The sequence below is a fragment of the Temnothorax americanus genome, unplaced genomic scaffold, assembly GCF_048541705.1.
Source record: "Temnothorax americanus isolate GAGA-0224 unplaced genomic scaffold, ASM4854170v1 Scaffold7, whole genome shotgun sequence".
Lineage (NCBI taxonomy): Eukaryota > Metazoa > Arthropoda > Insecta > Hymenoptera > Formicidae > Temnothorax > Temnothorax americanus.
In genome coordinates this window covers 3,580,254-3,596,744 of record NW_027509792.1, presented here as the reverse complement: position 1 = coordinate 3,596,744, position 16,491 = coordinate 3,580,254, and the positions used below count along the sequence as shown (strand labels likewise).

General features: G+C 42.5%; 1 protein-coding gene and 1 long non-coding RNA gene across 10 annotated transcripts in view; one reads left to right on the top strand and one right to left on the bottom strand.

Moving 5' to 3' along the window:
* Positions 1-16,491, top strand: part of LOC143906217 (uncharacterized) — a 385,481-nt gene that overhangs the window by 280,949 nt on the left and 88,041 nt on the right. For all 9 annotated transcript variants that reach the window (XM_077422126.1, XM_077422124.1, XM_077422125.1 and 6 more), the window contains 2 exons: positions 7,981-8,099; positions 14,782-15,085. In XM_077422126.1, coding sequence (XP_077278252.1) covers positions 7,981-8,099; positions 14,782-15,085 — 423 coding nt within the window. The remainder of the gene's footprint in view (positions 1-7,980; positions 8,100-14,781; positions 15,086-16,491) is intronic.
* LOC143906222 (uncharacterized) overlaps positions 6,447-16,491 on the bottom strand; it is a 99,493-nt gene continuing 89,448 nt past the window's right edge. The window contains exon 4 of the long non-coding RNA XR_013259465.1: positions 6,447-6,993. This is a non-coding gene — a long non-coding RNA (uncharacterized LOC143906222). The remainder of the gene's footprint in view (positions 6,994-16,491) is intronic.

The following is a 16,491-nucleotide window of genomic DNA, read 5'->3' as shown; positions in this document are numbered from 1 at the left end:
CCCCGTGAGGTAACACACGAACGCGATACTTCCCCGCGCGCGTTTCCCCCGTTCGTCGTCTGTACACTCGACCGATTTAGGCGTGCCTCGTGGTGGTATTTAGGAGCTAACCCTTTCAGAACCCGCCACCTTCGCTGATTGATCCGCTTTCCCCTCCTCGTCGTACATCGCGCGGTCTATATACGGCTCCGAGCTTTTGACTGTGAGGAAAACCACTTTGCTCCTTGAGCTCGTAGATTTGTATTCCTGTTGCGAGTTTAACAGTCAGATATGTTGGCCTGATTCGGAGAAATCTTATTTACTTGGTATATTTAATCTCAGTAAGACGAGAATTATGCAGCCATCTTTAGACTCGCGATGGAAATGCGCGCAGTACTGTTTAAGGGAAGGAAGCCCTTTCTTCCGCAGATCCATTGTCTTTGCGACTGATCCTTCGCTTCTATCTCACTTCGTCCCCGTTCTCCTCTGTTAGAGGATCATACGTCATACTCTCTCGTTTCCACCCTTTTCACATATAGCATCCCTCCTTGTCGCACGAGCTTCTTGCTCTTTCATCCTCGCTACTCGTTCTCCTTCATCTCTGCCACTTCCTCTTTCGCCCCCTTTGACCCGTACTCTCGTCGTTTCATCTCTTCTCTTTCTCCCGCGCGTATGCCTGGATGGCCCCTCGTCCTGGTGTGCCTTGTTACGTAATTAAATGACGGTCCGCCTGACTTGTTGACAAGCCTTGTCGATGTATCGAGTTAGCGACGAATTAAGCCCGTCCGCCTCAGCTCGATTATGGCTCTCGGATATCGCCGCGATCCAAAGGGGGTGGTACTCGAACGAGAGAGAGAGAGAGAAAGAGAGAGGGAGCAAAGAAGGGAAATGGCGAGGGAAAGAGAGAGAGAGGGAAAGAGGAGAGAGAAGGCTAGCGGTCTTTGCAGCAGCGTCCGACGTGACGCTCGGCTGTCTCGCCGGAAATTGATCGTTATTCATTACAGGACGCCCGTGGAATTTTCCTCGTCACGGCGGGCTCTGTACCGCCATAATTTATGCGCCAATTATCGCGTACGGCATTATGCGCGAGACGGTCGATTAATGCCGCGCGACGCGAGATAAAGTTTTTTAATGCACCCTTATGATCGCTCGCAATGCATCAACGATTTCCATTTAGAGTTTCGTTGGCGTGGCGTGGCGTGGCGTGGCGTGACCCGGCCTCTCTCATAGATGCCATCATCTCTACGCTGGACGCAGCACCGGTGCGTGCTAATTAATAATTCAAACTCAACGCGTCGGGTATTTTATACCATGTATAACGACACAGCAGATTGCGGGTATGATGATATTGAAAGTTTGAAAATCTAACGGGATGGAAAAGAATAATGCATGCGATTATTAATCGTTTTGCTTGTGCAGCGCTTTATGCTAAAAATAATTTGCGGCAAATGTGAACGCGTTTACATCGATTTAATAAACCCGAAGTCTTGTTAAGTTTCATATGAGAATTTAATTTGTGCTTTAGCTATCACCATCGAGGGAGCTATTGTTGTTGCAATTATTTAATCCGCACTCGTGTAAAAGCAATGGGTTTCACGTGGATGATGGAATCGCTGATGAACTCTCCGATCGATCGATTTTTCGCTTCGTCAACTGTACATTAAATCATTAATTAATTTAGACCAGACAGTTCACACATCGTAAAAAGTCAGGAAACTTCCGCGATAATTTTAATAAGCGAATGGACTTTTTTTCTCTGAAAAGCATATATGACATGAGTGATACACGATAATCTAAAAGCGCGCACGCGCGCGTGGGATACTATACAACGAAATTATGATTAATTCCGGACAAGATTAAATGACTTCTTCGTTACCCTCGCGTTGATTAAACCGCTACTCTACTTTTTGATTTAACGCCGTCGTTTAGTTACTTTCTCTTGCTTTTTATCTTTTCATCTCGCTGTCTTTTTACGATATCGCTGCGAAGTGACTTTGCATGCAATCTGGTTATCGCGAACATTGTATTTTTGGCTGGAAGAGACTTCGAGAAAACGGGCCAATGTAATCCCCAAATTCGTGCAAACACATGCGCATGTACTATGCTGACATATACGTGACCGTTATTCTGGATACCTATATGTGCTTCCAACATTCGTGGTGACACGAGCTGTTAATTAAGCCGACTTCAACCCAAGTTGTTGGTAGATCTACGTGCAGCTTCACCCCATTACGTCGTAGTTTCTACCCCAGTCCGTTGCTCTTGTTGTCGATCCTGCTCTTTACCATTTCGCTACATTCCGTATCTCTTTAGTCGCGACAAAGGGACTAAGGCTTCGTTTTCTGGCGACGAACTACGCGCGTCACGAATTTGCCGTACGACGAAATTTATCTGCTTTGAATACGAAAGAAACATATAGTATTATCTGATAAAAGAGGTGAAGTATTTGTAAATTTATTTTCTACTTATCGAAATAAGGAATCGAGATAAAGTTTTTTTTTGATCGCTCGCAATGTGTCCACGATTTTTGTTTAGAGCCCCGTTGCGTATTTTATAGACTCGATAGTTTTGATAGCTCGATAGTTTTAATTTATTTTTGTGAAGTTAATTTTTTGCTGGCAATAATTTAAGAAAATACTATATATCAATTATTTGTGAATGTCGATATATTAATTTATTGTCGTAAAGAATCACTTTTATTTATGTTCAATAACGCTTGTTATGTTCGAGACAAAGATGAGTAAGGATAATGATCTTCTCCCTTTGACATTTAACCATCTATGGTCTGATTGATTATAACGTTGATATTTTCTTGATGGTTGCTCGGCGAATACTCGCAAGAGAAGTATTCCACTTACACTACTCTTGTTACGTCTGTCTTTCGCGAGAAGTCGCTGGTAAACGAACGACTCGGTACGGTCGTCTTTCGCGACACAATGGAAATCCCGAGCGGTAACGCGATTTCCTGCATTCTATTCATCGTCCTTTTTCCTAGCAACGTAGTCCGTTCGTGCATTACTTTGCCTCAAACGAGAATAATATCCTCCTGCGCCATCATGGCGGCGGGGCCTTTGTCTCTTTGCAGCATCAGCAGCAACGACGGCACACCGAGTCTTTCCTTCTCGCGAAGGCTGTCTTCTTCATTATTTACGGAAGCGTGAGTTTCTTGTCTTTTTAACGGTTGCTGGTAATAAGATGCACTTCTTTAAAAGATTCGCCTGCCCGGAAGCGACAAATTGCATTCGCCCAGTGGCCTCGCCCCCTCGGGGTGTTACGCTACCGCTTCCAGCCCCGGCCCTGTTAGAAGAAAACTCGGGACGGGACGCGAACGTGGTTAGCTGGAACAAACGTTAACCGAATGAAACCGCAGATGCATGTTACCCACGAGCCGTGTGCGACGACTGTTCACTTGCGAACTTTATATAACGAAATGATCTCTTGTCCTCCTTTTTTTCCTTCCCTTTCTTCTTTTCGCTAGATATTAATGTTCGCACTATTGTGATGTGTAATACGAATTATGTATATGCTAAACTATTTCACCTACAATGTACATTTTCAAAATAAGATGATCCAATTAAAATTATAGTCATCTTATTGTAATCAAATGACACGTAATATTTTTACCGCAGTTTTTAAGAAAATTATGCAACTACGCGGACAGTCGCTCGTCCCTCATTTTCGTGGTTGCTAGAGACACGATTCAAATCAGTTATTAGATTGAATCGAGCATTATTGAGACGACCAAGGGCCCAGAGAGCCCAGTGAATGATAACCGCTCTCGACGGAAATCCTCTCGTTCGTAATTCCCTCGAAACTTCAGAATGTAACATCCGCCGGAGCTTTCGCCGAGGACACGCGCGATTTCACATCCGGTCCCTCATACTCGTACTTCATCTCAATGGAAGAGAGCGCCGCGATGGACGCGGTTGGTCGGAACGACTGTTAAGCGGATCGACCGATCGATGGGACCGGTTTAAACCACGAATCGCTCTGTGGTTGCCTCTCCGAGCACCGGTTCGGTGCAAATGTCCTCCCGCGCGCCTCTCTCCCATCGAGGTTCCCTCTTAACGAAGTATCAATGTTACCATCCGCGGGATTACGTATTCAGGACCCGATGTTGGCCGGTGTACATTGGCTGCGGCGCTACAGGCTGCAGTCGCGAGCGAGCCAAGTGGCGACGACCGAGAACCATCGTGTACAGACGAAGTGCGGCCAGAGATCGTGGCGAGGGGAGGAGGGGGTGGGTTGGCAAAGATAGTGGTAGCCAGAAAGGCCAGGAGTAATGATGTTTGTTTAGCTCTCAAGGAGAGGGTCTGCGTCGAGGGGGTGGAAGATACGGGTTTTGGCACGAGGATGATGGGCGGGAGACGCGAAAGACCGTACCCATGGTCGTTGAGCTCTCTCTCCGCAGCATCCTCCTTTGAATCTTTGTCTCTCTCTCTCTCTCTTTCTCTCTCTCTCTCTCTCTCTCTCTCTCTCTCTCTCTCTCTCTCTCTCTCTCTCTCTCTCTTTCTCTCCTGCACTTTCTTACTCTCTTTCTCTTTATTTATCTTTCTTTGTCTTATCCCCATCTCGCCATCTGCCGTTTCTACTACCGCCTTTCTGTCACTCCAGCAGCTTCTCTCATCTTTCTCCCTGGTCTCGGTCCTCGCCTCGTAAATTGAAACTCCCGTGTGTTGGCGTCCGTGCATCTGGAGCTCCTTAGGAGTTAAGCTACGCAAATTAGATTTTCTGCTTAGGAGCCAGAAGTACGACTCCCTCTTTCCCTCGGCGCTTCGCCCCTTTTCATCCCTCGGCTCCTGCGAGACCTCCACGAAACCGTGCGCAAACGTTCATCCCACCTCGTGAATATATACGGCCGCCATCTCTACACGTTTCAAGTCTTTGCGTTTGTGTCATTTCTGGCTCCCTTCTTTTTTTTTTATTCCCTTTTTCGTAGTTTTCACGTCCTCTTATCTGCGTCCCTGCCTTCTCGTCGCCCCTCCTCCCTTATCTCTCCCCCTGCCGGTCCGCTTCACGTCTTCGGTCAATATTATCCGCGACGCGTCAGGAACGTCTTAATACTTTTTTCTTTAATCTGGGATTTGCTCTCGGTAGTGGAGGCGACGTGAAGTTTTTCTATCTATAGCCCGGAAATTTCTTCTGTCATGTTGGAGGGTACTTCTCGTTTTCTCGAGAACGTTCGTTATGTACGTACGCTCGTTCCTTCATGAAATGGAATTTGTTGCCTGTTTGCTGGATCCCGGCAAATGTTTGCCGACAGACTGTACCGTTTAAGCTATACGTGAGTCGTCATAGCAACCGTGGCTCATGGTTAAATAGTATCGCTTTACATGAGTGCTCGCGAGGATCCCGCAGGAAGTTCGTATTCCGCCGGATGTCACCAAGTTTCTTTTTTTTTTCTACCGAAAAGCCAGCATCACTGTCTACATCGCTTCCACGATTCTTATATTTAAATAATATCGAAGTACGTAGATGATAAGAGTGTGTGAGTAAGAATTTTATAATTTTAATTTTTAATTATCTACGTCTTGCTCGATCTTACTGTTGTACGTAAAAAATCGAATCGTATATTATCTTCCTGCTTCGCATGTGACTGCGAAAATTAACGGTTTCAAATAATGTGATAAATACAATCGACAATACGTTTACGCCTCCTTCCTCTTTTCTTAAGTAAACGCGGTTTTTCTCAAAAGTCAAAAGAAATTTCTTCATTCAGGGAAGCGACGGTATTCTTTCGCGACTTTGGATTCGGTTTTTTTTTTCGTTTTACCGAAATCACCGACGGATTCATGTACCCCCCGTGCCTATCGAACGATTGGAAATAACAGCGAAACGAGAAGCGGAAAAGACTTTTCCGATAATGGAGGCCCGGAATCGTGCTATCGCACGTTTTCCGCGTCGTCACGTGACGCGGCGGCGGCTGCAGGTGCATTGGAAATTAATTTCGGCTTAATGCCGCGGCGCCGGCGCCGGCACCGCGAATCCTTCGACGTGACGACGAATTCCCGATGCCCTCGAGACGTGATATTCCGAATCTCGTCCGCGAGATTCCTCGAGCAGGCCATTAAAGCGAGTTTAGCCACATCGCGGGCGTTCGGTACCTTTCGCATTATTGATCCCATGCATTTGCGAAGTGTGATCTGATCAATGTGTTTTGTTCGTTTTTCGTAATTTCTTTCTGCAGTGCGCGAATATTGAGATTTATTTTACAAGAACGTGATATCTATCAATTTTACGACAGCATAGAGGAGATAGATCATTTATAGTAAATTAATTTATTTAGACTCGGATTTAACTTACGGATTAATCTTACGTTATTCAAACAAACGATCTTAAAAAGTTTCAAAATTATATCACAATCATATTGATTTCTTAATTTTTCTTGTAAAGTTTATACTTGAATCTTAGATATTATTTTATGAAATAATGTTAATAGAGAGAGTTATTATTTTAGCATTTTTTAATCATGTTGCTTTTGGTGTTGCCAATGTTGTTCGATGATACCGCGTTATTACATTATGCATGGCATTTTGAGAGGTCGAGACAGGCTCGGTGACGAAAGACGCAGGGCAAATTTATTGGAAATGTTAATTGTTCCTGTCGTTCATGGACCCGCGGAATTCGCACGATTTTCCACGACGGCGAACTCGTCGCCCATTTGAACGGGGCATTGAATTTTCGGGTGGAACACTGGCCGCATTCAATTCCTCGGCCTTTGGCTTCCTGAAATAGTTCCTGAAATAGTGCGCGACCCGGAGGCGCGTATAATAAACCTAATTCCACATACTTAACGGGCATACCATCTCCGGGACTGATGGTGGCACGATGTGCGGTCGGTGTTAAATCCGCGAGTAATTTCTACGTACGTATTGCGGTGATACCGGCGGCGATCTCTTATTCTTTAGGACAGATGAAAATGGCATCGTTTATCAGGGAAGCATTAACGGCCATGAAATTTTCGGTACCGTTGCTCCATTTCGGTATTTTGCGGCGAGAATAGCCAATTTAATTCTGTAACACAAAAAAATACGTTTTCCACGTTATATTCTTAATGTTTAAAAAACTGGATGTATTCTTATTAATTTCTAGGATATCGAGTGATTATAAAGTCCTTGTACTTTAAACTTTTACAACTTCCGTTTTGTTTTTCATATACAAAATCAAAATTAAAAATTAAATAGGATAAATTAATTTATTTTAATTTATTTATTTTAAGAATTTTATTTTTTATTTACATATATTTATTTTTAGAATTATTATTTTTTAATATATTCATTTATTATTCTTAATACTTATTAAATTTCACTAAATTTTACTTGTAATGCTTTTATAAATTAATTTTATAAAGTATTTTATAGTACAGAGCGGAAGCTATAAAAGTGTAAAGCTGGAAAAAGATTTTGTAATTATTCTGTATTTTGCTTTTAAAATATTGAACGAGATTGAGCATATAATGCATAATAAAACAAATAAGAAATATTTTTTGATGTTTAAAGCGCAACGACTTTGTCGACTTAATAACGCTTTTCAATTATCGCTGTTCAGAAATTGTTAATTTATTCTTATCGCCGATACTGTGGACATAACAATTGTTTCGTCGTGCAGCGATAAGCTCGCGAATACGAGGAAGATTCGCGTTTATATTTCGCGCGATAGCCATGCCATATCACTAGTTCTAATATCCGTCATAAAGCGACGTTCTTTACACAACGGTCATGCACGCTAATTAAAACCCATGGCCACGCTTCAATTTTTGTAGCGCAGTTTTAAAACAGAGTTTCGCCCGACTCTTCTTTGCGCGTCGCTAGTGCACTCGAGGGAAAAAGAAATTCCGTCAAATATGTGTACAATGAACTTTCCGCTACGTTGTCGTAATCAAGAGAGATGCATCCACTGGCAGGTGGTAATGTAATCGCGCGTAGCCGCGATTCGACAGACGCCACGTGTAATTTTCATCCATATCGCTGTTGCAACGAAGATTGTTTCTCTCTGTTACAGGTCTGCGGGAAGGTGTTTAACAACGCATCGGCGCTCACGAAGCACAAACTGACGCATAGCGACGAGAGGAAATACGTGTGCACGATGTGCGGCAAGGCGTTCAAACGGCAGGACCACCTGTGAGTACAGATTAGAGTATTTCACATCAGAGAATTAGCGGTACACTTGCGAATATGTCAAATTTTATGAAACAAGTTCTCAGCTAGTAGCTGTACGATTAGCAATTCTCTGACAGCAGAGAACTATTCTAACTATATTACAACGCTATTTCGAATCATATGTCAGAGCAACGAATGAAAATCGTTGTATTGACCAAAAAGCAATATTTAGAGAAAAAAGCGTATTTATTACTACGATCTTATTACAATTAAGTCTGGCTCTCCACTTTTCGATCAGCTATTCTCGCGTTTCTACCCGCCGTTATTGACAGGACCGATCTATTTACCTTTTCGCATTTCCTCCTCTTTCTCGATTTAAGCGTCATAGGGCATATTACGGATTCCCCATGCTATAAAACAATAACGAGAACAACACTCGAGCCAGAGCTTAAAGGAAAACGCTCGTGCTCGCGGTACTGAGCCGTTCATTATGTTCATCAAAGCCTCTCAACGCTCCACTTCGGCAATAGTATACGCAGGTATATCGTTCGCGTACAAGTGTGCGTTATACGTACGTGTATGTGTGCTCACGTGTAGATGTATCTCTCCGCGTTCTCTTCTTTGCTGGTGCGCTCGTAAGAAGCCTTCTAAGCTGCCCCGGAGTGCCTTCTTAAGGCCGGTAGTTGGAGAAATTTCTACGCGTAGGTATGTCGAAGTAATCCCTTAGATATTTCCCTTACGTAATGCCCGGCTGTCCGAATATTGGATGGGAGAGCTCGCGGAGCTTGTATCGGCGCGTACGGGTATTAGAACTCCCCTGAATTTATAGCGGTAATAGTTATTGTCAGAAAAAGCTCGTTCGGAGATACGTTTCTCTTTACATCGAATTACACTTTATATTTTCGTTGGGTATATTAAATAATTTAGGCGATAAGAGAAAAACGATTATGAAATCAGAAGAAAAATTTGCATTCAGACATTTATGTTGTGTATTTAAAAATTGTTATCTTATTCGCGCAAAATCGAATAACTTAATATTTAGCTCATCCGATCTCTTTACAAATCAACTATCTAAAGCTAATGTTTTTAATATAGACCGCACTTATGGAAAATACAATGCGAGATACAATGCATTTAAATGCAATGAAGAACGTCATGTCGTACGATTTAGGATTTTCGTTTCGTGAGACACGGATGAGGAAAATGGACAGGCGCGATATAGCAATCAAGGAGGGACAAGGGGCAAGACGGGGGCGGCACACAAAAGCGAGTGATGGAGGCGAACCATAGCGACTAAGGATTCAATTCTTGCCGGGAACGGGCAAAGGAATAACGTGGAATCAATAGAGGTCGGTCTCGCGACTCCGTTCGGCTTCGTCGTTGTAGTGTTGTCCGTCCGGCGCGGGTCGAATACCTCGGCCAGGTTGAACGTTATATTTTCTCGAAAAAGACGGATCTTCAAATCCTCCAACCCTCCCCTATATCCTTCCCTGCGCTCCTCTACCCCTTGACTTTGCTCGAAATCCGCCACGGCCGGCAAGGTCCATTCTGCGGGGACAGTATTTTTCTTTTCTTTACTGCTTCCTCAATGTCTTCCCTCGTTCTATTTCCTCAAACTCGAGCGACTCGTCGCGCTCAATGCGACCCGGCGGAAGGGTGCGAGGAATTACTTACGTTTCATTGCGAACATTGGATTTGTGGCTCCTCTAGGCGGAGCTGTCTGCGGTGGCACTTGCTCCTTTTCTCTCTTTCTTTCTTCGATCCCTTTCGTTCCGCCGATAAATGATAATAGCATTCAATCTGTCTAGAAGAAGATCGTAAAGGTAAGACATATCTGTCGACTTTAACTAATCTTATTCGCTACCTTAAATTTGATGTCTCAATTTATTTTCACTATTAGACAAATGTTCTGCGAACAAATTGCAATAAATCCCTGGCTGAACGGTACCGAACTCGCTGTTATCGCGGTTTATCTTGTTTATCGGTGATATCGAAGCGTTGGTTTTATTTATCATATATTTACTATCTTGCTATAACTCTCGGAGAGGTTTTTCCGAGAGGTTCTTTTTGTTTATTTGTTAGCGTAAGTTAAACGTTTGTTTGTATCCATTTCATCGAACGTCGCTTTCGAACGATATTCCCCCCTCGATTGTTGGGATCCATATATTCCCAGATGCAAGTAAACGAACCGTGCGATACTATCTCATGCGCGAAATCGCGAAGTCTTTACCCCAGTTCCTGTTTTTCGCCGGAAGCTGCCGCTTTTCCGTCTTCCAAGTACGGCGTGCGCGATCGAGAGAATGCGCCCCGGAGTTCCTTCTTTACTTTAGAAAACATGCCGGCTTTTTCGCTGGATTTGCATCGCTGATGTGTGGGAAAGGGAACGCTTAGCGTTATGCTTCTCCGATAAAGCACGTATTGGCAATTTAGCGTAACCGCAATATTGCTTGGGCACAATATTCCATATATAAAATATATATCACATTACGAGTTCGCGACGACGAAAGAAAGAACAATAACAGGCAGCCCGAGCAATAATAGTGCCACGGGCGAAGATTTTACGTAGGAGAAAGAGAAGAGATCTTTCAGCTCCATTTCCCGTTTGAATGGACTTTCAAACTTAATTGAGAACGGGAAAAAGAGTCGGTACGAAGTCTCGCCGTGCTTCATTCTCTTCTCTAAGAATTGGCAGACCTGTGCAACTACAGTTTCCATCGCCTCTCACCTTCTTTGTCCAGACAGGTCCCCCATTGTAAATCTTTTGTCGAATAACCGTTACCTACAATTTTTCTAAATTCTAAAGGTAATGTCCACATTGATGAATATTATTGCTTTAAAATAACTTGCGTTAAATATATGTCGTATTTAATATTTATTAATTTTTAAGATGGAGTTTATTAAAGAAATAGTTTTGCATAATCGTATACATAAATAATATTTGTGCTGCGATTAGCAATTTTAGTTTAAAGTGATTTACAATGTTTTCGAGTTTATTGGTAGGATTGATTTGCGAGGACAACAAGGAGGAAGAAGATGATACATTCCTTTAATCTCGTCTATCAAAATCGATAGATTCCTGGACTGATAGGATGACTTCATCACTTTTTAAATTCTTTGCGTCTGTGAACCTAGCACTCTCACCACTAAAAAGAATTCTTTACTGACTCGTTAGATTTTGTTAGATGCTTCCCTTGCCCTGAAAACTTAGTTTCGTACGATTTTATTGTTTCAAAAAGAAAAAAATATTTTGAATAATCTTTTTGTGATAATAGCTTTCTAAAACATATGACAGATCAATAGATAGACCCTTAATACATTTTACATTAAATAATAATATCGGGCCGCGATAACCAAGGAAACATTTGTTAACGTCGTACAAATGGATCCTCGGGTTTAATCGGAAGACAAAGAGCATAGACGCTTTGTCGCTCCTATATCGCGCTCCCGGGAAAAAAAACTAACGGACTTCCAGAACGAAAGCTTCGTCGATTTCTTCAGTATCGAACAAGGCACCATTGTACGTTTCTCGGTGTATCTCTGTTATCGAAGTAAATCCACGTAGTCCCTTTGCTGAGTCGGAGCGCCCGCCGCCGCGCGAAATAAGGAACGGAAGCGCTTACACCTCGAGAGGAATTCTCTTCGAGAGCTTTTCTTCAAACGCGGAGATATATACCGACCGCTTCTTCCTCGCCCGAAAGGGATTTGAGAGGACACTGGAGCTAAAGGGAGGAGCGACACACAACGTGAGCAGCGGAAGAGGAAAGCTAGCCCCTTCGAGAAACAAAGTCCTCCCCTTTGCTTGTAGCACTGTCGAAAGCTTCATTTTTCTCAGAATGCGTTCGATATTTCGATAATTGCTTCCTCTTATGATTCTCGTCATATACCAAGGAGTTACTAGTGCTAACTTTTACGGAAAGAAAACAAGATAAAATAGATTTTTTATCGATAATTTTCAAAATCTCTAAATTAAAAGTACATTGCGTATCTTATAAAAACTAATATATTATAATTTATATATTAAATAAACAGCGTGCACTACGATAACATTAATTGACTCAATATAGTTGGAAGTTAAAAAATAATTCGTCTCCAACTTGGTTAATGAGCAAGTAAAAAAGAAATGTAAAGAAAAAGTAGGCTTTTTTTGTTAAGTCTCGTTAGGCCACTGGGATTCAGGCGGAACTAATCGAGAGTTGATAATTAGTGCTGATTTAATCACCGTTCCAGGCAAAATTCTGCGCGTGCTCATTGACGCGGCCCTTTACGAGATCCAATTAAAGTTTCGTGGAAATTCTCGTTGTCGGTTGAGCGCAGGTTCATAACAATTAATAATAATTTCCTTTTCATCATCATATCACCAAGTTATGAGATAATATAAGACGATGAACTCGCGAACAAGACGTGAATTTTATTATGATTTCGGATAATGAAACTGCTGCTAAAGTCACGCGCCATGGAACAGCAATTTATTCTTGATCATTTTTATAACCTCATATTGTTATATACAATAATATTTGTAGAAATTGTAGAATTGTAAAATTGTGTAGCGCGCGTATTAATTAAATAAAAACACAATACTGCAGAGACAATAAATGCGTAAACGAATGCGTTCACGAAATGAATATTATCATAACTATCGATTACTATTATTCAATTGTTATCCAGACCGTTGTGTGTGTGTGTGTGGCGTGTGCGTGTGCGTGTGCGTGTGCGTGTGCGTGTGCGTGTGCGTGCGTGTGTGTGTGTGTGATTCTCTGAACAATTGAACTATTTCAATTGTGCAAATTAAATGTAGCCATTAAACTCAGTTTATTCATTTGTGTTAAGTATATGTAATGCGTTAAAAGATTTAGTTTTTCTATGGCACTGATTAAATAAGTATTCTAAATAAAACACGTCGGTTGACCAGCGAAAACGATCGTCGGATAAAAGCTAAGGGTAGAGTCTTCACGTTCGCGTTTCTCTCGCTTCCTTTCCGTGTCCCACGGAAAACGAAAAGGAAGAATGATACACGTGCGGTCGACACGTCGTCCCAGGTGTTCTTGATTATCTGCGGGAAGGGAAAGCGCTGGGAGCTCGGAACGGGTCACCTTAAATGTTCGACAAGTTAGCTTTTACAAATTAAACCCTCCCCACGGTCCTAACTTTACCGGCGGAATTTAAGGGAATCCGTTCGTATATCGATAGACTATAAAACTTTGCCGGATAGGAGTGGCCTCGTGTCTACCGAAGAATTTACTGGAAACGATATCCCTTCCATCGTGCCCGCCGTATCCGTACGACTTCTTCTCGCAATCCACTGCGAAAGATCCGACGAAAGGATGTCCACGCTCGGAATCTCGTTAAAGTTTCAGGGAACAGGAAAGGCGGCTCCTTTCGACCACAGCGAAGAAATTTTATGTACGCCAGATAACGTGTATTTATCGATCGCGTATATTGTCGCGGAATATTAGCAATTAGTCTTAATTTGCAATTAATCTTGGATTGGAATTAACGAAAGGACGATGTGCGTAGAGTACAGTTTTATGTAACAGACAAATACACAATAGTTTAGAATTTTTGCTTTGTGCATTACACCTCGAGTAAACATTGATGTAAATACGAGCATGGAGATCGTTTCAATTATATAAGCAGATCGTGTATTTCAATCGAGATCCCGCACACGCCATTATTCTGCTTATCGAGCCGATCGACAATCTTGCGATTGGGACCATCAACGATGAAATCGACTGCGAATCGCGTCAATGGGGGTCGTGGATTTTATCGCGAACGCGATCGCGTAATCCGACATCGTGAAATCGCGCAACTTGTTGCATGCCGGACACACCCTCGGATCTCCACGCTTTTTCTCAGCGCTCTTCGGTAATGTCGAGAGAATGGCCAGGTTTCATTTCCCAGAATATCCCAGTAGTATAGAGAGGAGGAATCTTTCCGCGCGCGAGCGCGTTTTGCCCCGTCGATGTCAGCCGGAATATCGGGCAAATGGAGTGGATAAGTCCTTAGGCGGACCGGCGGGGTGTAAGGGCGACACACTGGGGATGAGTTTAGATGTTCCTCCTAGATAAGACAGGGGGAATCGTGCCCAGCGCCCGGCGGTATATGGGATTTCCGTGTCGGGGGTAGATCGTCGATATAGATAGGCGGCATAATCGGGCCGACATAATTTCGGCCGGGCACTAAAGAGCAGGTGTACGATCAGATTTCCGTGCCCATCGAGCATCCGCGAGTGCTATATAGTGTGTCGCCCGAGACGTTCTTATGATTAATGCTGGATGCGAGAGGAATTCGAATGGGAGCGCGTGGGATGTTCCAGCCTCGGGGTGATATTTCCTGACCGAAATGTTACAGTCGATTTATATTCCGGTTGAAATCCCAGCAGGTGATTCTCTGTCGGAAAGGACGGTTCTCTCTAAAAAGTTAAATTTCTGAACAAAATTAGCTGTAACAAATGGATAAATGTGATTGTGTTACAAAATTATTTTTACCATAAGTTTCAGTTGTTGAATTTAAATTTTTATAGAAGAAAGAATAAAAGAGTAGAATCTTTTCTCAATTTTAACTTCGCGATACGTTCGATACGACGATTCTTTTTCTTACGAAGAAATTAAAAATGTTTAAGAGCACCGAGTTCACTCTCCCGTTTACGAACGTAAAAAATATGACGGAGCTTTTGGAACTAACGAGCAAATTTTTTTGGTTGTAGGAACGGGCACATGCTGACACATCGAAATAAGAAACCGTACGAGTGCAAGGCCGAAGGGTGCGGCAAGTCTTACTGCGACGCGAGGAGCTTGAGGAGGCACACAGAGAATCACCATGCCGGCAGCAAAATCAACGAAAGCATCAGTCCTAGCAGCCCCACGACCGGGCCTCACACGCCTAACACCCCCGGAAGCAATCCCAGCACACCGAGCACACCTGGTGCAACCTCCACGACAAATGGTCACGGGCACGCGGCCTTGAAGCAGCTTCTCGCCACCGAACCCGCGCAAACGCAACAGCAAAAGGTAAGTCATCATCGTCGCATTCTTCCCAGCGAATTCTTTAACCAATTTCGAGTAAAAAAAAAGATGCGTTATAAATATTTATCATATGTTTAATTTCTTTACTTACGTAGCGGTTCTGAACGTAAGCTGATTTGAACGTAATTATATTCCGATTCGTAATTATAGTTACATTACGTAGTTACTATATACTATTAAGTTGGTGAGTTTACAGACAAATTGAGATGACCAATCGATTCTTAATTTGTTTCACATGACACGAAACAAGGGATTTGAGTCTCACGTCCTTATTGTTTCTGTCGATCCGTCGATTCTCGTAGCGCTGCCCGTGCTGTATATTTCACGATTGAATTTTTTCGAAATTGGTCTGGAATTGCTGCGCCCGAGATGGGTTTAAGGGCTTACAGGGGGGGGGAGGGGCGAACCTTTCAAAGAGTCGGTCAGCACGCGTCCGACGCGAATCCGCAAAGATGTAAGAGGATTAGGTGGCTTTTCCGCGATTGCCGAGTATGTCGCGCGATCCGTAACTAAAATGCCATTAATTTCTGTATCAGTCTTTATCATTCAATTTGTCAATTCCGCCGATCCCTTTAACCGGATTTGTCCCATTCGCGTATCGAGCTTGTATGATTACGACCACGTAATTAAGAGGAAATGCACATATAGAGAGACCGCGAAATGAAATCTTCAAAATGAAGATGATAATTCCTGCTCACGTAGAATCGTTAATTAGAATTCGAGCCCACACAACTCGGCCAGGTTGTCGAGCGATATAGAGCGCTTTTATCTCCTCGTTGCAGATTTAATTTTATAGCTTGTTAGCTTTCGGTAACTTTTATTATCCGCAATGGTCTCGTACACCGAATGTAATGCACGGCGATAACGAACTTCAGATTACTATCTCGCTAATTACTACAATCATTACTCAGACCCCGCGATAGTTTAACTTCTTTGCAACTCTGATGAACTTAATTTTCATCGGCCGCAAGGTTGAGTGGATTCTCTTTTGAGACCGGTATAAATTATATCTAGAAAGCCTCTTTAAAAGTAGCTATTTTGCATCACTGAACAAATTATTTCTCGTTAATGAAGGAAATGCGTTTCAACGGGAAGTAAGAGCGTAAAATATATCAATTTAATTGCTATTCAATTCAACATACGTATTTCGTGACATGAAATACAACGAATATTTTTTTTTGCAAATTTTATAACGATATATTTTTTTGTAAAATATTCTGTGATATATGTATTTTATGACATAAAATACAACGTATTTATTTACAAAATACACAAATAACAATTTTCAATACATCTTTCTTTTTGTAAAACGTAATATTTTCTATCATTTTGAATCATCTGTGATAGCTATAATTTCACGTTGATTACTGGCTCTCTACTCTCCGTTCGTT